We start from the raw sequence: 23,292 nt of genomic DNA on the forward strand, positions 1-23,292 counted from the left end.
CCTGGGACGTAAAAACCCAAGGGCAGAATATAGAATATTTGACACAGTCCTGACCTCAGTATCTGAGGAAAGGGATTTAGGAGTAATTATTTCAGAAGACTTAAAGGTGGGAAGACAATGTAATAGAGCAGCACGAAATGCCAGCAGAATGCTTGGATGTATAGGGAGAGGTATAAGCAGTAGAAAGAGAGAAGTGCTTATGCCGCTGTACAGAACACTGGTGAGACCTCACTTGGAGTATTGTGCGCAGTACTGGAGGCCATATCTCCAGAAGGATATAGATACTCTAGAGAGAGTTCAGAGAAGAGCTACTAAACTAGTACATGGATTGCAGGAAAAAACTTACCAGGAAAGGTTAAAGGACCTTAACATGTATAGCTTGGAAGAAAGAAGAGACAGAGGGGATATGATAGAAACTTTTAAATACATAAAGGGAATCAACTCGGTAAAGGAGGAGAGCATATTTAAAAGAAGAAAAACTACCACAAGAGGACACAGTTTTAAATTAGAGGGGCAAAGGTTTAAAAGTAATATGAGGAAGTATTACTTTACTGAGAGAGTAGTGGATGCATGGAATAACCTTCCTGCAGAAGTGGTAGCTGCAAATACAGTGAAGGAGTTTAAGCATGCATGGGATAGGCATAAGGCTATCCTTCATATAAGATAGGGCCAGGGACTATTCATAGGATTCAGATATATTGGGCAGACTAGATGGGCCAAATGGTTCTTATCTGCCGACACACATTCTATGGGGTGCCAAGGTTCGCCATCACTGGCATAGACCATCTTTATGTAGAGAAAAAATAAATTTTTCAGATCCTCAGAGAGTTCTTTGCCACGAGGTGCCATGCTGAACTTTCAGTGACAAGTAGGAGAGAGTGAGAGCAATAACACCAAAAATTTACCACACCTTCTCCCCATTTACCCCTTAGACCTTGTAGTACACTAACGAGTCACATGACACCAGGGAGGCAAAATGGCTAATTGGGCCGAATTTGGACAATTTCCCTTAGGGAAGTACTCACTTTTGTTGCCAGAGGTTTAGACATTAATGGCTGTGTGTTGAGTTATTTTGAGGGGACAGTAAATTTACATGGTTATACAAGCTGTACACTCACTACTTTACATTGTAGCAAAGTGTAATTTCTTCAGTGTTCTCACATGAAAAGATATAATAAAATATTTACAAAAATGTGAGGGGTGTACTGACTTTTGTGAGATACTGTAGGTGACTTCTAAAGGCAATTGGTTACACTAGATTTTAGTTAGGGGTATCAGAGTAAAGGGGGCTGAATATAAATGCATGCCACACTTTTCAGATATTTATTTGTAAAAAACTGAAAACAATTTATCATTTTCCTTCTACTTCACAATTATGTGCCACTTTGTGTTGGTCTGTCACATAAAATCCCAATAAAATACATTTACGTTTTTGGTTGTAACATGACAAAATGTAGAGCATTTCAAGGGGTGTGAATACTTTTTCAAGGCATTGCACACGTATTGGGATTTTTTTTTTTTTTTTTTTTTAACAAGGACATGTAGCAGATTACATTCTGGCCCTAATTTCTGAAGAAATTATATTTTATTGGATATTTTTTATAACAGAAGATAGAAAATATATATATTTTTTAAACATTTCTGCCTTTTTTATTTATTTAGCAAAAAATAAAAAACCCAGCGGTGACCAAATGCCACCAAAAAAAGCTCTATTTGTGTGAAAAAAAGATTAAATAAATTTAATTTGGTTACAGTGATGAATGACCGCGCAATTGCCAGTTAAAGTAGCACAGTCATTTTGAAAAAACATATTGGATAGTTAAAACAGTTTTTTTTTTCTTGCAGTGTTCCACAAGGAACAAATACGCTCAACAAAGTTGTAAAAGCTGTAAGCATTTTTAAAAATATGAGCTAATATTTTCATACTAACCAAAGTCTTTCCCAGGTGATGATGTATCTATGTTCAGGGGTGAATGGCTTCCACCCTGAGAATAAAAACAAAGAATGGCAATTCATACCTTATTTTAAAATACAATTAACCTATTGTAACCACCCTGCCGTAACAAATAAAGCCCGATTAATTTTCGTATTTGCTAGACTGTAATCAGCCTGCACTAGACTGATATTTCAGCTTTTCACAGTCTCTCCTGGGTTTTACTTATTGTTTGCTTAGAACAATAAAAATAAGTGCAGCGCAACCTCTTATTAGTTTATATACTACATGTGTCCATTTTTTATAGATACTGTGATATGAGATTAATAAGCACACTGACAACACTTGATTTTAACTTTTATTGATATTTAAATAGAGTACGGAACTTTACATATATTTATTCGTTTTTGTTTTTCATGTATGTAAAAAAGGACATATGTAGTATATAAACTATTAGGCCTCATGCACACAGGACATTTAAAAAACGCCAGCACTGCTGCTAAGAAAAAGCAGCTGTAAAAATGCGCTTTTAGCCGTGTTTTTGACTAACGTTTATGGACGTTTTTACAGTAAAAACACTCCCTATAATATAAAAATGTCTAAAAAAGGCTAAACGCAGCTAACAACTTGTTACAGTGTTTAGCTGTGCTGCATTTATTTTTATTGTTATACTTTAATTGGTGTTGGAATTGGAACACATATCAGTGATTAAGCTGCAACATTCCCATTAGGTTTTTGTTCTATTTTTTCTGGTAGCGCAGAGGATATTTGTATTTATAAATCATTGTTTGCTTCTGCCTGAGAGTGTCCCTGGCAGTAGTGTGGGAGGCTGCACTAAACAGACTTATGAACATTTATATCATCTTGTCATTCACTAGGAGGTTTACTATCAGTGGTGCAGGCTGGAAGTGGGTATAAATACTCATGAGTGACCTTGGGAAGTGAGGGATGTAGGTGGCTGTTGCATCCTCTCGGGTCTGAGGCCTAGTATGTTAAACAAGGGGATTAAAGCTCCATGGAGGACCTTCAGCTTAATTGGGGAACCTGAGAAGCTGGGTGGAATCTTGGTCTTTGATTGTGGTGTGGTGGCCTCTTCCCAAGGAGTCAGTAGCTGGACCAAGACGTTCTTGTAGTCAGGAGCTTATTTCATAGAATGCCAGGATGGTGTAAAGGTTCTCTATCTTTGAAGACTCTTTTTGGTCTTGGACACAGTGGCTAAGGGCCAGAACTCTTATCAGGGTTTTAGTTTCAATCTGAGCCACCTATTACAGAGATTTATGCACTTCCTGTCCGAACTAGTAATCTCTCCTATGACGATAAATCCAGCAACACAACCCATTTTTTTAAATAAAACGGGTAAAGGTTAGAACCTTTGTTCAGTTATTATTAATGACTGGTCCTAATGAAAACCACTTCCTTGCTTTTCTTGTCTCTCACAGGGACAGGAAGTGAGATAAAATCCCCCTAACAAGGTCACTGACAGTAATAAAAACTGACCGGATGTATTACTCTTTGTGAGTCCATCCAAAACTGAATATAAGCTTTGTCTGAAGATGGGTTTTAAATAAAAGTTTGCAATTGCACCATAACGACTGGGTTATACCATTCACTAAATAATTGTGTTTTACCTGATCTTGAAATGTAATTGATCTAAATGGAGATTCAAAAGTACCAAAGCTGGGTGTCTTGGGTGTAGAGGTCTTAAACGAGTTAAAATATGGTGATTTTTCTGTCTGCTCCATTGGTGATGAATACCTACAACTAAATTTATAAACACAAAACAATACTGAATGCAAAATAACCCAAAGAATACCGCAACAATTTATTGGCGCATGTTCAATATTTGATTGATTGTGATGTTAAAGAATAAGTGCACCTTTGACTTTCAATGTTTATGATTATTACTGTATTGTGCATATAAAATAAAAGTCAGTGCTATACACAAGAAATAAGCTCAGCTGCATACAGTAGGGGTAGATATACACACAGCTATATAAATAACAAAAGATTATAAAAATTGGTGCGCTCAAAAGATCAACATGTTAGAACAAACCATTACATCAATGAAATTGCAACAAATGTCACTCTGTTGTAATATATTGTGAATCCATAGATAATTATCTCCCAATTCATAAGAGTTCTGAATGTGCAAATAAAATAAACAGTCCTCTTTGTGATCTGTGTGGCTTCCTTCACCAAACTCAAAAATGCAACATCAGCCGTGCTCCTAATGTCGTGTGGCTGCGTGAAAAGCGTTGGGTGGAGCTAAAGCTTGTGATGTCAACCCGCCACGCCGAGCAGTCAGTGGCGGTGATTAATGTAAAAAAAAAAAAAAATTGGCCTTACTATGTGTATGTATGAATGTGAGTTAGGGACCTTAGATTGTAAGCTACTTGAGGGCAGGGACTGATGTGAATGTGCAATGTATATGTAAAGCGCTGCGTAAATTGACAGCGCTATATAAGTACCTGAAATAATAATAATAATAACAACGTAATTGTTTAGTTGGCTTTTATTTGGTGATTCTTCAAAATCAGGATGTGGTGTTGTATCAGTTGGGGATATTTTTAACTGATTCATGACAAATGCTCCCATACATTTGTAATAATATCTCTCACCCACAGGTGGTTTAGTGAGCTTTTGATATTGTGTATTTAAAGATGGCTGCCGCATATCCAATTGACCGTGTGGTTATGGGGGGGGGGGGGGGGGTAGTGCAACCATGTGTTGATGACCTCACTCACAAAATGACCTGTGAGTGGTTATTAAGAGGAATGATTACCTCCTGTTGGTGGTCTCTGGTATACAGGACTTAAAGCGGAGTTCCAGCCTACACACTCACCTGTCCAACGGTCCAGCGATGCGGCTGCCCGAAGCATCGCTCTTCTCCCTCTCTGCTCTGCAGCGCCGGCATCACTGGTGTGGGCACCCAGCTGTGACAGTTTGCGGATTCACAGCCGGGTACGCACTGCGCATGCGCGAGTTGCGCTACAAGTCGTGATTGGCCGGCAATCTTCTGGAACCTCTGACATGTCCCAGAAGATTGCAGGGAGGGAGGGGGAGAGGAGAACTTCCGCTCAGGGCGCCGCGGAGCTCCGAGCGGAAGTGGGAGCGGGTACATGTCAAAACTAGGTACCCGCTCCCCCCCAAAAAAAATGACATGCCAAATGTGGCATGTCAGGGGGTTATTCCTACCTAAAACGGAAGTTCCACTTTTGGGTGGAACTCCGCTTTAAACAAAAAGAGTCCATAACATGAGGAATAGTCTGTTTTTTGGAGCTGTAGATAGACCAAGCATTCAGCCAGGATTTCTTATTGTTCTGTTCCTACAGCTATCCAGTGTAAGCTGTTGACATTCAACTACCAGAGTTAAGTATTGCTTGACCTTTATTTGGGATATTGGGAAAAGGAGTGTATGTTTGAGTCTTGTTAATGTCTATGGTAACTTTCATGTGCAAGAAGCTTTATGTATTTTGATGTCCAGTAAAGTTTTGTTTTATGCTTTTTATCAAAACTGTTCTTGGTGTATCTGTTCATTTTAAATATTCACTAGATATTTCAGTGGCTGTCCATTATACCTTCATTATACATTTTGTTGTTCCCAGATTTGTTACAGGTGTTTTTAACTTATTGATGTGCACTCTGTACTTTTATGAGATACTATTAAATACTGTACTATGGTGCTTCATTCTGTTTTTGCTGGTATCTTATGAATTTGAGCGCATGCACAGCCCCCAGTGGAGAGGAGGTTTGAAGGAAGACCAGACCAGACTATGAGTGAACAGAATCAGTAGTGAAATAAGTGTATACTACTGCTCTATCCTTAACAAAACATTGTGGTGAGTGTTCAATCACTCTATATAATGGGAAGACACACACGGCCGGTGTTGCCTTTTTGAGTTTGGTGAAGGAAGTCACATGGATCACAAAGAGGACTGTTTACTACTTTAATTTATTGTATTTTCACATTTAGAACTATTATGAATTGGAAGAAAATGATATATTGACTCACAAAGTAACACAGTGGAGTGACATCTGCTGCATTTTTATTCTAACACGTTGATCTATTGAGCACTGCAATTTAATATTTTGTTACTGTATTGTACACGCTTTCAAATTACATACTTACTTGTTATTTGAAGATTTAATGAAATCCTGTCCTTTCTTGCCATTGCCGAAGTGAACTTTTTTGACAAACACAGTTGTTGCAGGAGAAAGGATTTCGGGTACAGCAAAAGATGGAACCTTTGGCAATGCAAAAACATCATGTTCAGATACTTTTCCATTGGACAGATCTTCCATTTCGATAGAACTTCCATGTTCAGCCTGCAGATTTAAATACATTTTTATTAATCTATTTTTTGCACTGTGATCTTAATCCTTTTTCCTCATATAATTCCATTTTGTATCTATTGTTTAATGCACAGGTTCAGTCAGTTTAATCACAGGAGCACATGTTCAGCATATTATACTGTATGTTAGTGGTGGAAACCAGTGGCAGGCCATGCATTTCACACCCAGGCCTTTAGTGACGTCCTGCCTGAATGAATCCAGAGATTTTTAGCTGTAACCTTAAAAATTCAGCACGGAAAAAGTGGTGACACAGAAAAAGCTGGGCCTAGATTACCTATAAATCAGTAAAATTACTTAAAGCAGTATTAAACCCAAAAGTGAATATTTATTTATAGCACTACTCCTATGGTAGCTGCTGTGTGGGTTACCATGAGCAACAGTAGAACATTCTGACTTATTTACAAGAGTGTTTTTCCTTAGACAAGGACCAATTCAGTTTCTTTTTTTTTTAGGTTTTATTAGGAACTTGGATAAGAGAAGGAATGAGTCGGATACTCCAACTGAACTGAACTATGCACAATAGGCAGGGACGGTCTGAAAAATGCTGATTAACGCTGGTTAGCGCTGAGTAACGCTGAGTTGAGCTAGTCACGGCTAGGCCGCTATTTTCACTTTACACTTGGCTGTGAAAAGAGTCACTTGAGCTTCCTGAGGTAATCCTTTCCTAAGGCAAGCTATTCCTTGATAAAGACTGTACTGCTGAACAACTTCAGGGCCCCTTTACTCCCTAATCTTCAGGGCTTAACAACTTGGGCACCCCCTTTACTGTAACATACTGGGTTAACTGGCTCCTTGATCCCTTTGACCTGTCTGGAGTGGTCCCCTCTCTTAGGCAGACCCCTGGGCAGATCCTTAAGTACTCACGATACTGTTTTTCCAAAAGTCTTCTGCCTAGCAGCTCCACTTGATCAGCACACTGGATCCTTTCAGCACAGCTCAACCCCTGGTCCCTAGGCCGACTGCCTGGACCACCTTCCTCACTTCAGCAGGATGAGAGACAGCCGTCCACCTCCTCCTGGGACTTTTCTCCCGCCAAAAGACACCCTGTCACATGCCCCCTCTGGATTTATTCCCAATCCCAGGATGCATTGCAGCAATGCCCACCCACTGGGACAGTCATAAACCATGGGGTGCTAATGGCTAGGTTTCCTCTACTGTCCAACAAGGTCCCTCATTGGATACAGTGGGGAGACTCCCTAGACTCAACAGGTCACACCTGGAAGCATGTGACAGGCTAACCTACAGATCACAAACAAACACAGGGGCGCACAGGCCTAGTGCATTATCCTTTGGTTGGTTTATTAAAAGTAAAAATATTAAAAATACTCAAAAACGAGTTCTTGGTTAAAAGCATATCACATAAGGAACGCAGTCCTCAGTAGTAGGATCCAAGGGTAAGTTGTCCCTTGAATTCGTAATGGCTAACGCGTTTCGAGGCTTAGCCTCTTCCTCAGAGCCTCTAAGCCTCGAAGCGCGTTAGGTATTACGAATTCAAGGGACAACTTACCCTCGGATCCTACGACTGAAGACTGCGTTCCTTATGTGATATGCTTTTAACCAAGAACTCCTTTGTGAGTATTTTTAATCTTTTTACTTTTAATAAACCAACCAACAGATAATGCACTAGGCCTGTGCGCCCTGTGTTTCTTTGTTGTTTACAGTATTTCCAGACTTCTCTGGTCGTGTAAAGGGCAGCAAGGCCACAGCATTTTTTCCTGGGTTGTCGCATCCACAGCTCCAGAAACAGTGGAAAGACCTTAATGAGGTGGACTAGGAACTACACTTCTCTGAGCGCAGGGAACTGGTGCTTTGCACCATTAACTTTTTTTTAACCTACAGATCAGGCTCTCCTGATAAGCAGAACAGAGCCATACATATATTTTACCTAGCACCTACCTTGGAGGGTACTACATATTATTTTGCAGCTTACCAATTCTTTTTTTTTTTTAAATCAAGAAAAAAGTTTATTGAGAAATCGCATACATAAACAGTGCAACAAGAAAAAGAAAAACAGCCACAAGGTAAGGCACATAATGTGTTACACATCTCAGACACAGAACCAGTATACCGCATAAATCAGAGAGCAGCCTGAACCAAAAATCGTAGCACAGAAGAACAGTCATGCATCAAAGAACAAATCAGCTCCCCCAAAACAGACCACCAGAGGCCCACCCTCCCCTCCCATCAACTAAATCAGCAGACGGTCGAGGACCAAGTCCGTAGGAGCCATCCCCGGAGAACCCAGCCAGACCCCCCAAACTTTCTGGAACTTAGCTGGAGCACCTCTATGCAGGTAGATATATTTTTCCATGCGAAGGGTGGGGCCCAGCTGCTTTAGCCATAGCCTATATGTAGGAGGATCCCGATCAACCCAATGTCGAAGAATAAGCAGCCAAGCCTGAAACAGAGCTCTCGTAGCTGCCTCTCGTAAGTATCTATCATCTATAATGTGATCCAGTATACCAAGGAGGCAGTGCTTGGGATCCACAGGGATCACCAAGCCCAGAACTCTGTTTATAGTGGAAGTCACAGAAGTCCAGTACCGATGTAGTTTTGGGCATCTCCATAGCAAGTGTATTAGGTCCCCCACATCTCTCTCACATCTATTGCACATATTGTCCAAACGGATACCCATAGCTTACATTTTCACCAGGGTATGATGTACTCGTAGAAGGATATACAACTGGGACACATTAAGCAAGCATTTTCTAACTGACTCTAAGGCCTCCTCCCATTGTTCAGCAGGTATCTCCCCCACATCTCCGCTCCACTGGTCACATGCCCTACATGGGTATTTGTCCAGATATAAACCCAATAAGGCTGCATAGCAGGCTGATATAAAACCCTTAGCAGAAGTGTATTGCTCCATAAGGAAGAATACCGGTGTGGAGGACAAACTAGAGTGGGAAAAGGAAGGCCGAGCCCGGAATGCATGCCGAAGCTGCAGGTAGTAGAACTTCATATTATTTGGTAAGGAGAACCGAAGTTGCAGTTGCTAAAAGGGCACTAGCGCCCCATTGAGTAGGATGTGTTTAATGTGGGAAACTCCAAACGGCAGCCACCTTCCAGCCTGATCCAGCTTGTCCAACTCAGGGTACGTGCGATTATGCCATATGGGACTATAAGAAGTGTAGCCGGTAACCTGTTGTAGCTGTCTGGCCTTATCCCAGACTTTCTGAAGAAGTCTATAGGTAGGGTAAAGTTTATTGGATTTAGCATAGAGTTGAGCCTCCAACCCCTCAGGAATACCGTTTGCACCTGTGAAATGCCCCATCAGTGTCAGAGCAGGGCCACCCCCTGTCCCAGCCACAGCCCCAACCAGGTGCTGCAGCTGAGAGGCCAGATAATAAATCCAAGGATTGGGGAGAGAAAGGCCCCCCAGGTCCCTGGGTTTCTGCAATTGCTCAATCCGGATTCTGGCCGCCCGCCCCTGCCAGATGAGAGACCTAAACAGCGTGTTGACTACCCAGAATATTTTCAGCGTAATGACTACGGGGGAATTGTGTAAAAAGTACAGGAGTTGTGGCATCAGAACCATCTTTATCAGGTTCACCCTGCCGGCAACAGATAACCACAGCTTGTTCCAGACCTTAATTGTGTCACGAAACCGAGCCAGGAGTGGGTGGACATTTAGGTGACAATAGTGAAGCAGATCTGCGGAAACCACTATCCCCAAGTATTTAAAACTAGTTACCACAGGGACTGGACAGAGCGTTCCCAGGAGAGGATCCACAGGTTTATCCAGCGGCAACAAGGCCGACTTGGACCAATTTATAGTGAGGCCAGAGTAGCAGCCAAAATCTGTTATGGTGGCCATAGTGGCCTGTAAAGAGGCACCTGTGTCCCCAAGCATCAGGAGCATATCATCCGCATATAGCAGAATCTTCTCCTGAAGGGGGCCGTAGTGAAACCCATCTATGGAGTCCTGAGTTCTAATGGTAGCCGCCAGCGGCTCAATAGCCAGTGCGAATAGGAGCGGGGATAGTGGGCATCCCTGCCTAGTGCCTCTCCCCAGGTAGAAGTGCTCAGATATCCTGCCACCCTCCCTAATGGAAGCCTGTGGGCGATAATAAAGCAGTCTCATCCAGGAGATAAATATAGGGCCGAACCCAAACTTTTCCAACACTGCCCATAAATAGTCCCATTCTACGCTGTCGAACGCTTTATTGGCGTCCAGCGATAGCAACACTCTATACCCCCCATTATCAGCCGGCGTCTGCATGGCTACAAACAGACGGGACGGCGAAGATTAATCGCAGTGGATCTATTGGGCATAAAGCCCGCCTGGTCCTCATGGACAACATTTGCAATAATGGTATTAACCCTCCTAGCTAAAACCTTTGCCAGTATTTTCACATCAGTCTGGAGTAGAGAAATCGGCCTATAAGAGCCCGGGTCAGATGCGGGTTTACCCGGCTTAAGCAATAAAATGATACTAGCCCTGGTCATGGAGTCTGGCAGAGCACCCACTTCCCTTGCAGCATTGAAGACCTTCAGCAGCTCAGGGGCAAGCACTTCAGAATATTGCTGATATATTTCGACCGGGAGACCATCATCACCAGGGGCCTTGGAGCTCGGGAAGAGAGCAGCCGCCTCTCTCAACTCATCCTCAGTGATCATCCTCCAGATCTGCGCACTGACGCTCCGTCAGCCGCGGGAGAGAGATTGCATCCAAATACCGCTGAAGGTCCTCCGGTGCATAAGACACCCTAGAGGAATACAAATCAGAGTAAAAGCGCACCAATTCAGACATAATGGTTTCAGGCGTGTTAGCTATCCGACCACCCAACAACTTGAGGGCACCAATGGGGGGGGGGGGGGGGGGCGAAGCACATGTGACCTGAAATATTTTACAGTGCAGGAATACAAAGTGGCCCTCAGGATCCACCCTCACCCCCAATTCCTGGAAGGCAACAGCCCTATGCACCAGAACACTCACCCCCCTGGAATAAGAAGAGTGAGTGGAGTGGTAGTCCTGCCCCACCCAGGAGTATCTTAAAGAGCCCACAGAGTCCTCTACCAAATGAGTCTCCTGCAGTCCTATAATTGCTGGGTGATACTTGCGTAATTGTGCAGCTATCATGGCCCTCTTTTGAGGGCATCCAAGACCCCTCACATTCCACGAGACTATAGGGAGTCCAGCCATGTAGTGAAGGGTTGCATGTGTCCGGCCCCAGCCATCAAAGCAGAAGTCCAGGGTAGGGGTCTGGAAAGTAGCAGAAGTAGAGTGATCGGAGTCTCTCGGGAGGATCCGTAGCCAAGTTACTGTCAAATCCAATGGAGTGTGCGATTCCTCAAAGGCAAAAATAAAGAAAAAAGGAACACGGTCCAAAGGGACAAGGCACAACGGTGCCTCATCAAACCACAGGAGACGGGCAGGAGAACCAGTCTGCTCACTGGGGACAACATCCCCACAAACCAGTGATGGCCCGCCAACCTGCTGTGCGCAATCGCGCACACTGCATTTTGTAATCCAAGTAGGGTGCATTTACTAGAACACCGGAACTAGAAGAGGTATTCGCTGGTTGGAGTACAGCTGTTCCATCACAAAAAGGATATGAACCCCGGAACCGGGGCAATCTGTCAGAGGGTCCAAACACGTAGAAATGCAAAGTCCACATTGTGGCGCCCCTACTCACCAGGAGCAGCACGCTGGCGTTGACGGAGGGAGGGTTTATGGATGTCGAGCCAACTCGCCGCGTCGGCGGCAGTATAAAAAAAGTGCGCCCTACCCTCCGCGGTGACCCGCAAACGGGCTGGGTATAGCATGGCATATATGAGTCCTAGGCGTCGGAGACGTTGCTTAACATCGGTGAACCTTGCCCGCTGCTTTTGGACCTCTACAGAGAAGTTCGGGTAGAAGGATACCCTCGCCCCGTTAAACTTGACCTCCGCCATTTCCCTGGCCAGCCGCAGCCCTTTCTCCCTGTCCCTGTAGTGCAGCAACTTGGCCAGCATGGGCCTGGGAGCGTTGCCCGCCAGTGCTCTGGTGGGGACCCGATGAGCCCTTTCCACCGCAAACAGAGGTGAAAAGGATTCCCTGCCAAAGATATCACACAGCCAGGTTTCAACAAACTCAGTGGGGTCCCTGCCCTCAACCTTCTCGGGGAGTCCCACAATGCGCACATTGTTGCGCCGCAAACGATTTTCAATATCATCAGTCTTGTCTTTAGTGATCTGGACCTGCCTCGCAGTTGTTCTGCACTCATCAAGCAGCGCTGGTAACTGGTCCTCCAGGTCACTAATACGGCTTTCCGCAGCAGTGGTGCTCTCACGGATCTTCTGTAGGTCCTGGCGAAGGAGAGCCACTTCTTCAGTGAGACCCCCCAGCCGCTCCTTAACAGTATTCACAGAAGCAGTAAATTTGTGCACAGCATGAAGTATTTGGCTAAGCGTAGGTTGTTCCTCCTCCGTTCCCCCCTCATCTGCGTCCAGGTCCCAGTCAGTCAGTGTGGGCTGTGGAGCAGCCTCCAGTCCCTGTGCGGCAGCAGCGGAGGGCCCCCCAGTGTTAGCCTGAGCACAGTCCCCAGCGTCCTGATCCCTGAGCTCCGACAGCTTCTTAGCGTACAGTAAGATATCCCCAGCAGTGTCCTTACCTGCGGGACGGGCCATTTTAGGCTTCACCGCAGTCTCCTTCTGTCTCTCAGGGCCACGCAGGACACGCTGTGGGGTTGATGGTTCAGCGCCATCTTGAAACGCCGCCGACACTGTCCTGTCCTCTTTAGTTTTGTTACCGCGAGTCATGGCGGCACCTTTGTAGGGGGGGGGGAAGGGGGTGAGACAGTACTGGCTCTCCTGAATCCGGGCAGACAAGGCAGGTCAGGCAAGGGAGGCAGTGCAGGAGGGGAGAGGGAGATGCGGCCTGCTGTATGGAAGGGTGGCTGCATGTGGGGTCCCTGGCAAGGAGCAGCGTGGATCTGGTGCAAGTCCTGAGAAAGGCAAGGGCGGAGGGAGCAGTAAGAGGCAGTCCAGGATGAGCAGGGGGCAGATAGGGTAGAAGTAGCAGCTTACCGGATCCTCAGATGTCTGGTGCCGCCGCGATCGGCCCCGCGCCACAGGAAAGGCTGCGGCTTCACAAAAGTCCCCCACAAAAAATACAGGCAGGGTGCCTTCCCAAGGGTGCGGAAGAGTCACTAGGAAGTGGGATGGAGCCCGCTGATGGGATACACAAGGAGGATGGCAGGAGATTGTGAGCCGGGAGAGCGGAGCTCGCCCTGTAATCCTCCAGGACCTCCGGTTTCCAGGCACTCCGCAGGGAGCAAGAGGCACCAGTACAATCACGGGGACCCCCAGAGGATGAATAGTCCACAATGTAGGGTAATCCGGCCGGGGAAAGGATCAAATTGAAGGATCAAGTGCGGGAGCTCAGTGAGTTGAGTCCTCTCACATGCCCGGTTCGGCCACGCCCCACCAATTCTTAAATGTGATTTATTTTTTAGGCTTTCGTTTCTTTTTTTTTCATCTGGTGATCTAGCTAGAAAGCCTGTTGTTTTTCAAAAGAACAAGCTCTCTTACAGATGTATCAGTTTACAGCAGGGGTGGGGAACCTGCGGCCCGCACAATCATTGCGTCCGCCCCCCCCCGTGCCACTGAGCCTGTGTATGCCAGCGGAGCTGTCAGAAGGAGCCGATGGCTCCGTCCTGACAGTGTGAGTCACAGAAAAGCTTCAGAAAAGGGTGAACCTGGGGCGCAGAGCAGTACGCCCCGAGCCCACCCATTTGTGTGACAATAGCGAATGAAAATTCGCTATTGTCACACGGATCCTCCTCCTGGCCAATCAGGAAGCGGGTCCAAGACCTGCTTCCTGATTGGCCGAAAGGCGAACCAATGCCATTGGTCGAGGAGGAGGCGGGAGGACTTGAGGAGAAGCAGCCGCTGCAGGTAAGTGCAATGGCTTTCTGCATTGAAAGGGGGAACGCTGTGGTCACTCTGCATTGAAAGGGGGCATGCTGTGGTCAGTCTGCATTGAAAGGGGGCACGCTGTGGTCAGTCTGCATTGAAAGGGGGCACACTGTGGTCTCTCTGCATTGAAAGGGGGCACGTTGTGGTCTCTCTGCATTGAAAGGGGGCACGTTGTGGTCAGTCTGCATTGAAAGGGGGCACGCTGTGGTTAGTCTGTATTGAAAGGAGCACGCTGTGGTCAGTCTGCATTAAAAGGGGGCACGCTGTGGTCAGTCTGCATTGAAAGGGGGCACGCTGTGGTCACTCTGCATTGAAAGGGGGCACGCTGTGGTCAGTCTGCATTGAAAGGGGGCATGCTGTGGTCAGTCTGCATTAAAAGGGGGCACGCTGTGGTCAGTCTGCATTGAATGGGGGCACGCTGTGGTCACTCTGCATTGAAAGGGGGCACGCTGTGGTCACATTGCATTGAAAGGGGGCACGCAGTGGTCAGTCTGCATTGAAAGGGGGCAAGCTGTGGTCAGTCTGCATTGAAAGGGGGCACACAGTGGTCAGTCTGCATTGAAAGGGGGCAAGCTGTGGTCAGTCTGCATTGAAAGGGGGCACACTATTCCTTGATTACTGAAGGCCCCTTTCACACTTTTGTGACCTTAAAGTCACGCACTTTTTTACAGCTTTTTTTGCCGCAAAGCAATGCCTATTACAGTTATGCATACATTTTGTACGGCCCCCGAATAATGTTACAAAAATCCAAATGGCCCTTGGCAGAAAAAAGGTTCCCCACCCCTGGTTTACAGGAATAAGACAAATCATTTACAAATAACAGGGGTGCTTACAACGATTAGCTTTATTTATGTAAAGCCTTCACATATTCCAAAGGACTACAGAAGCAGGGACACACAGCAGTCTGCTGTGTCCATTTACATCAGACTACTTCTGATCTGTCCCATTTAGGTCTGGAAAAAATAGAAAACTTGATTGTATACCTGCTGTCACCAAATTATAATCTGATTGGGTAAAGCTACATTTATTTTGCCATTTACTGTAAGCTACAGGCGCTTGCAGTGTTGATTCTGAAAGCTTCAAGGCAGGTTTCTTTGACCCTGGCAAGACATGATGGCTGAAATATGATTGGATAAATGCTCTATTGGAAGCAGTAAAACCAAAAGCTATGAAATGAAGAGAATAGACTATTGAGAATAAAAAATATCATGGAACAAATATATTAAAACCCTATGTCAGTGATTCTGATCATTTTGGCAGTGTTTAGGCCAGAAGAAAAGGCCTAGCTGGCCCTGACAGCACACCACTGGTAGAAATTTAGAAGATATAGGAGACCTGAAGTGTGGTTCATGACATCACCAAAGGGCCACGCATAATATTCTGTAGTGTGGACATGATACAGGTGACAGAACATTTTAGAGACTGAAATGCTAGAAATCATGGCAAATAATTTGATACTAAAATGTACTGTCCTCTCAGTTAAAGGATAAGTTGACCTTTAGTAACATGCTACACCCATATTCATTGTGTAACATGTAACTAGTCACCAATGCAGCAGCCCCCCCCCCCCCCCCATTGTAAAAAAATATATATAAATGGACATTTTTTACCTGCAAAATCACATGCATTCATTATTGTTTTTTTTTGTTTACAAAAGGTGAGCTTAGCCCTTAACATTGTCCACAGCAAGATCCATTATAAGAAAATCAGAGAAAAAAAAACCCATAAAAAGAGAAAAGGTAATGGGCAGAAGAGAGAAGGCAAAGTGTAAAAGAAATAAACAAAACTGATCAACTAGAAGCCTCCAATGAATATTTTTTTGATAGTTCTGGTACTTGCCCAGCAAACAGTGCAGTAACATGCGGTAATGTTTAAAGTCTCTGAATATGGTAATGGAGAGAGTACTTTCTTTGACATCCTCATTGTTAGGAGACCTTCCTCAAGCCACAGGGCTGTAGGTCCAGGAACACTCCTACTGTTCATAAATAAATGCTTAGCAGATCTGACTAAGTGCCTAGGCAGAAACATTTGGATTTTTGACTTACTGTAAAATCAATTTCTCTGATGTTCATTGATGGACACAGCTCCTGAGAATCTTGACCAGTGGGTTATACTGCCCCCTACCATAGTCTAAAACTGTGTATTATTTACACCAATAAAACACATTCTATTTGACCAACTTGTGACCCTGTGGTTTCATTATCCATCCTCAAAAGGCTCTCTTTTTGTCTACTGGTCCCTTCCAGTATAGCTTTTTTTCAGAAAAACTTTACTTCGCCTTTGGGCAGTCCCAGGAGGTATACTCCTCCTCTCTGCTATAGGTACTCAGTTTCGTCACAAGCAGTGTCAGAAGTATCACAACTCCATAGAGGGGCAGGTGCTGTGTCCATCAATGAACATCAGAGAAATGGATTTTACGGTAGGTCAAAAATCTAATTTTCTCTTTCGTTCATTGATGGACACAGCTACTGAGAATCTTGACCAGTGGGACATCCCAAAGCAGTGTCAAAACATGAGGGGTGGGAACAGCAAAAAGATTCCCAAGGCTAAACAGGTAACAGGAGCTCAACAAAAACAGCTGGAGCCCACCAGAAAATAACTCCCCCAAAGAGGGAACAGACCCACTAAACAGTAGCCTGCAGACCCTTGCAGCCAAAACAAGCATCCACAGATGCTAACACATCCATTTTATAGAATTTTGTGAAAGTGGCCAGTGATGACCAGGTGGCCACATTGCAAACCTGCGCTACAGATGCCTGATGACGGAAGGCCGAAGAAGCACTTGTGTGCCCGAGTAGAGTGCACCTTCACAGGGAAAGGAGGAACCTGACCCTTGATCGAATAGGCCTGAGTCACAGTCTGTCTGATCCATCTTGAATTTGCAGAAGAAGCGGACAGTCCTTTTCAAGGCCCATCTGTGAGCACAAATACTGAGTCTGACTTCCTAAAAGACTCCGTAGCTGCCAAGTACAACTGAATTGCCCGAACCAAATCCAGGGCATTCAACGCAACTTCCTTAGGTTTGGTTTGGCCTGGGACACAGGGAAGGCAACACAATGTCCTCCTTCAAATGGAAATCAGAGACAACTTTTTGAAGAAACGACGGACAGGGGCAAAGTACCAGTTTATCTTTATGGATCACAAAGTAAGGGGTGTGACAAGATAACGTCGCCGCAGGGGTGATCGTCACAAAAAAGGCCACCTTCTGGGACAGCGTAAGCAAGGGAATCTCCCGAATATTTTCAAAGGGAGGCTTCTGGAGGACTGAAAGTTGAGATCCCAAGGCAGTAGCAGAGCCCGCACTGGTGGAGTCAAATGTTGAAACCCCAGAATAAAGGTACTGTGATACGTATGTGATACGGCTGTATCAGAGAGAGTGAATAGTTAAAAGTAATTGAGTCTTCAGAAAATAATGGATGCCATTTTCATATGAACAAGGGTTATTTCAGTTCAGACAAGTAGAGCTGAAATTTGAGAACCAGCTGTTATGAAAATTATTTCATGGGAACAAGGCTGCTTCAGTTAAGACAAATAAGTCTGAAGGTTGAGAACCTGTTGTTATCATAGATATGACTTGTGGGAATGAGATTAGCAGTCATTAAAAACAAGTTATTGTGCATGTCCACATGAGTCGTCCATGCGCCAGATCTATGGACTGCGCAAATCCATGCATGCTGCTTACATAGCAAATATTTTTCACGCATGCGTGGCAAGAATGACTTGACAGAAGTATAGTATAAACGAAGGGGATTCTCTGGGGAAAATCTGGACTTTTCTGAAGATGCGGCAGACGTGCCTTGAGTCGATTTCCCAGTGTTCTCCTTGCTGATTGCTGGAGTCCCCCAGTTGTAGAGGCAACGGGTGATGCTACAATATCCGGTGATGTATTGATGCTAATTCTTTGCTATATCTATTGATTCTGTAGCTAATCATTGCATGTTAGAACTATCTTTATAATAAATTGAATCAATTGTTTTACCATCTATAAACTTGTGCCTATCTTGTATGATAGTGAGCGTAGTAGCAGTGGATAAAAACACTGTTTTATCAAGTAAAACAGGTACGCACCAGGGAGTGCGTAGCCAAGGGTTGTTGAAAAAGAAGACAGCCAAGGCCGACACCTGGCCCTTGATGGTACTAAAACCCAATTTCTGCTCAACCCCCAGTTGAAGGAAGGTCATGACCTGAGCCACCGAGAAACCCAGGCAAACCTTTATCCTTCAGCACCTGGCTTTCAACAGCCAAGCTGTCAAAGCCAGAGACTGTAAAGCAGGATGGAAGATTGGCCCTTGGGACAACAGATCCTCCCTGAGAGGCAGTCTCCAAGGGACGTTGGTGACCAGCCGCACCAGGTTGGTGTACCAAGAGCAGCGAGGTCAGTCTGGAGCTACTAAAATGACTGGAATCCCTTCTGCCTTGATCCTGCGCAAGAATCATGGCAGAAACCTGAGAGGAGGGAAGGCGTAAATCAGACAATACTGGCTCCATGGGGCCACCAGCAGGGCTGTTGCATCTGCCAGAGGATCCTGTGACTGTGCCACAAACCTCTGCACCTTTCTGTTAAGCCAAGACTCGTACAGATCCACCTCGGGGGTGCCCCACGGGAGACACAGCTGATGAAACACATCCAGATGAAGGGACCTCTCCCCTTGGTCTAACGTCTGCCGCCTGAGGTAATCCGCCAGTTTTCCACCCCTGGAATGTGTACGGTGGAGAGTGCAGGAACGAAGCGTTCTGCCCACCGTAAAATGCCGGCTACCTCCAGAGCTGCCAACACACTTCTTGTTCCACCCTGGTGATTGATATAAGCTAGGGCCGTGGCGTTCTCTGATTGAACTCGCGCTGGACACCCCTGAAGACGATCTGTCCAGTGATCCGGGCACAGCCTGATCGTTCAGAGTTCCAGGACATTGATTGGGAGTCTGGACTCTTCCAGTGTCTAAACGTCCTGAGCGGAGCTCCGGCCCAGATAGTCCAACTTTGTGGAAGGAACCAGAGCAGACTTCTGGTAATTTAGAAGCCAGCCGAACTCCCTTAGAGCCTGTATAATGATTTCCACGTTGTCCACCAGAGCAGCAGGGGACTCCACTCGCAGGAGAAGGTTGTCCAGGTAGCCCAGCACTGCGATCCCCTGCTGACGTAGCAACGCCAGCACTGGGGCCAACACTTTTGTGAAGACCTGAGGCGCAGAGGCGAGACCAAAGGGTTACGCAATGAACTGATAATGCTCCTCTCCCACGGCAAAGCGGAGGTAGCACTGGTGACGGACACATATTGGAATGTGTAAGTAAGTGTTCTTAAAGTCGATAGAGGCAAGGAGACCCCCCTGATGCAGGGATGCGCCAACTATGCGAATAGACTCCATTCTGAACCCGCACAAAGCAGTTCAGTGCCTTGGCATCCACAATTGAATACACCTTTCTTTGGGACCGTGAACAGATTCAAATAAAACCCCTGAACACGTTCCAAGGTCGGAAGAGGGACAATCACTGCACTGGGACAATCTTGCACTGCCTCAATGAGAGTTTGCAATCGGTCCGGGGACAGGCGCACACTAGAAGGAAAGAACCTTTCCAGGGGGTAAGAACAAAACTCGATTTTATAGCCGGACTGTACCACTTCGTGGACCCACTTGTCTTGCACCAAGGAGGTCCACGGGCCCGGGAACCAGCGAAGACGTTCCCCCGCCCCAGGCACGGGTGAGGGCGCACCTTCATGCAGAAGAAGCCTTGGTTTGGAGAATCCCTCTATTGGCTTGCCAGACCGAGGCCACTTGGCTCCTCCCGAAGAGGCCTTGAAAGACTTTGAACCCTTGTCATCGGACCCTGAGGCACAAAAAAATGTATTGTGAGCCGGGAAGGATGGGCATGTCTACGACGAATGTTGTAAGGGGGGATGGGTGCGCTGATAGTGTGTTGAAGCTGCTCCCGGTATTCAGTGCTTTTGAATATAGATAAATGTATATGTGGTGTGGGGTGCGCTAAACAACAAATAAATAATGAATATATAACATATATCTATGTGTGAACCAAATCAACAAAAGTAAATATATATAACATATATCAATCTGTGAAGCCAATTAATAATGCAAATCAATTGGTGCATAAACATAAAAGTTCATAAGTGTCCATAAATATTTTGCAGGTGAGTAGAATTGTATTCTATCCGAATAATACGTGTATCCACCACCGAGTGAAATTCATCCTTACCAAACGGAAATAAATAAGGTGCAACTATATTTTCTTGTGCTGAAAAAATATCCAATCTCCTTGTGAACAAACACCACGTGTAAATCACCAAGAATTAGCCTCTTACCAGATGGTAATAGGTATGCACTTGTTCAGTGAAACCACCGCCTTGCTTCCTCTTTAAAATCCTGAAGTGGGATGTAGAACCGCTCTACCTTTCTTTCTCCACTAGATGGCAACGAGTACCAGCAAGAAACACAGCCTCATCCTTCTTTACAAGCTCACAAAACCACCGTGTATTAAATGAAAAAAAGGGCTAATAGTGTATTACCCTTGAGATTTATTCAAAAAACAGTTGATAATGCACTTACAATTAGATGTCTTGTATTCAGCATAAACATAGGCATACGAATTCCTGCAAAGGCTTGCGGCCGGCTGCAGCACGGACCGCAAGTTGTGTGTGACGTGTGCGCCTCCTAATCTGACCGGTTTCTTCCCATAGGACTTCTACTGAGACAGGAGTACTGGCGCATCGTCACTTCCGCTTTATTTATACAGGTGGAAGCAGATTGTCTAACTCTTAGTTAGACAATCTGCTTCCACCTGTATAAATAAAGCGGAAGTGACGATGCGCCAGTACTCCTGTCTCAGTAGAAGTCCTATGGGAAGAAACCGGTCAGATTAGGAGGCGCACACGTCACACACAACTTGCGGTCCGTGCTGCAGCCGGCCGCAAGCCTTTGCAGGAATTCGTATGCCTATGTTTATGCTGAATACAAGACATCTAATTGTAAGTGCATTATCAACTGTTTTTTGAATAAATCTCAAGGGTAATACACTATTAGCCCTTTTTTTCATTTAATACACGGTGGTTTTGTGAGCTTGTAAAGAAGGATGAGGCTGTGTTTCTTGCTGGTACTCGTTGCCATCTAGTGGAGAAAGAAAGGTAGAGCGGTTCTACATCCCACTTCAGGATTTTAAAGAGGAAGCAAGGCGGTGGTTTCACTGAACAAGTGCATACCTATTACCATCTGGTAAGAGGCTAATTCTTGGTGATTTACACGTGGTGTTTGTTCACAAGGAGATTGGATATTTTTTCAGCACAAGAAAATATAGTTGCACCTTATTTATTTCCGTTTGGTAAGGATGAATTTCACTCGGTGGTGGATACACGTATTATTCGGATAGAATACAATTCTACTCACCTGCAAAATATTTATGGACACTTATGAACTTTTATGTTTATGCACCAATTGATTTGCATTATTAATTGGCTTCACAGATTGATATATGTTATATATATTTACTTTTGTTGATTTGGTTCACACATAGATATATGTTATATATTCATTATTTATTTGTTGTTTAGCGCACCCCACACCACATATATGTCTACGACGAGGTTCCTTACCCTTACCAGCCTGCAGAAGAAAAGTACTCTTCCCCCTGTGAGACTTTTAATGATGTCATCTAGGGTACCTCCAAACAGGGGACCTCCCTGTAAAGGCTTTTTTGAGACGTCTGGTCCGCAGACCAACATTTGAGCCACAAAACGTGCCTAAGGACCACTGCTGAAACAGACAGTCTAGAAATCAGGGGGGCCGCATCCAAAGAGGCATCACAAGTAAACTGCAGCCCCTGGACCAACCGGTCCGCCAGCTCAGCAAAGGCAGAGAGGAGCTCTTCTCCCTCCAGGTCACAGTGTAAAAGCTTAGCCCACTCGGTCAGAGTCTGCGACACCAGGGCAATGGTGAATACCAATAAAAAGAAAAGAGAAGGCGCCTGGCCCTTTAAATAAAAGATTGTTGAACCTGCTGCCCTTTTAATTGTAATAAAACAATAAATAGGTATATATCATAGGTAAAAAGGCGCTGGTAATCTTAATATATCACGTGTTATAAAAATTAATAGGTGATTTAAAGTGTAATATATGTGATTAAAAATTGCTACAAATATATATATGATCTACTATTGGTGCAATTAGCAAAGAAAAGTGCATACCAGTGCAATTTCAATTCAGAAGTGTTTGTGCTTCTCAAAGTAAATTAATCCACAAAGGTGTGGATCAGTGAACCAATAAATAGATATATAAAGAATTCCATACAAAAATCACATAAGAATATATAAAAATATAAATATATAAATGTGCTCCAAGTAGTGTTTAAAAGTCCAGGCAATAGCATGCAATCAAAATTGTGCTTGGTGGATTCTTATTAATCCCTTCACAGTGCTCCAGGTGCTGGGATGTGACAACCGTCAATTAAGAAGTGCTTGTGCTTCTCAAAGTAAATTAATCCACAAAGGTGTGGATCAGTGAACCAATAAATAAATATATAAAGAATTCCATACAAAAATCACATAAGGATATATAAAAAAATCACATAAGAATATATAAAAAAGTATAAATATATAAATGTGCTCCAAGTAGTGTTTAAAAGTCCAAGCAATAGCATGCAATCAAAATTGTGCTTGGTGAATTCTTATTAATCCATTCACAGTGCTCCAGGTGCTGGGATGTGACAACCGTGGCCTCTTACCAGCTAGCAGCAGGTCACAAGGACCCCCAACGCCTGTGATCCCTTTATTGGGTGGATCAGACCTCTCCTCGATTGCTTGGATCTCTGGCTCCTATATTACTCGAGTTGGACCATGTAGTCCCCCCATACACATAAAGATATAGAAGAACAAATAGCCTCCAATAGTGAAATACTGTTTTATTCTCCAAAAAACATACACTATAAGGTGACAATTAGCCTCTTACTATTTGTTGTGCCCTCCTGGCACTGGGCAATTCGGCAGTACAAAATCGTTTTTTTGGGTCTTAGGAAGATATTCTCCGGGGATCTGCAGCACCCTGTATCTCCTTTCCCCCTTTCTTTGTATTGCAGTGGTGGATGTGTATCCCAGCCTCTGTTC

At 44.7% G+C, this 23,292-nt stretch overlaps 1 protein-coding gene across 1 annotated transcript in view; it reads right to left on the reverse strand.

Moving 5' to 3' along the window:
* The window catches only part of LOC309569214 (uncharacterized protein), a gene marked incomplete at both ends in the record, with an annotated part of 183,076 nt that overhangs the window by 14,140 nt on the left and 145,644 nt on the right, over positions 1 to 23,292 (reverse strand). Inside the window, 3 exons of the mRNA XM_082274970.1 lie at positions 1,931 to 1,985; positions 3,562 to 3,688; positions 6,063 to 6,259. Coding sequence (XP_082131096.1) covers positions 1,931 to 1,985; positions 3,562 to 3,688; positions 6,063 to 6,259 — 379 coding nt within the window. The remainder of the gene's footprint in view (positions 1 to 1,930; positions 1,986 to 3,561; positions 3,689 to 6,062; positions 6,260 to 23,292) is intronic.

The sequence above is a fragment of the Pelophylax lessonae genome, assembly GCF_965119305.1.
Source record: "Pelophylax lessonae genome assembly, chromosome: 13".
NCBI classification, from domain to species: domain Eukaryota; kingdom Metazoa; phylum Chordata; class Amphibia; order Anura; family Ranidae; genus Pelophylax; species Pelophylax lessonae.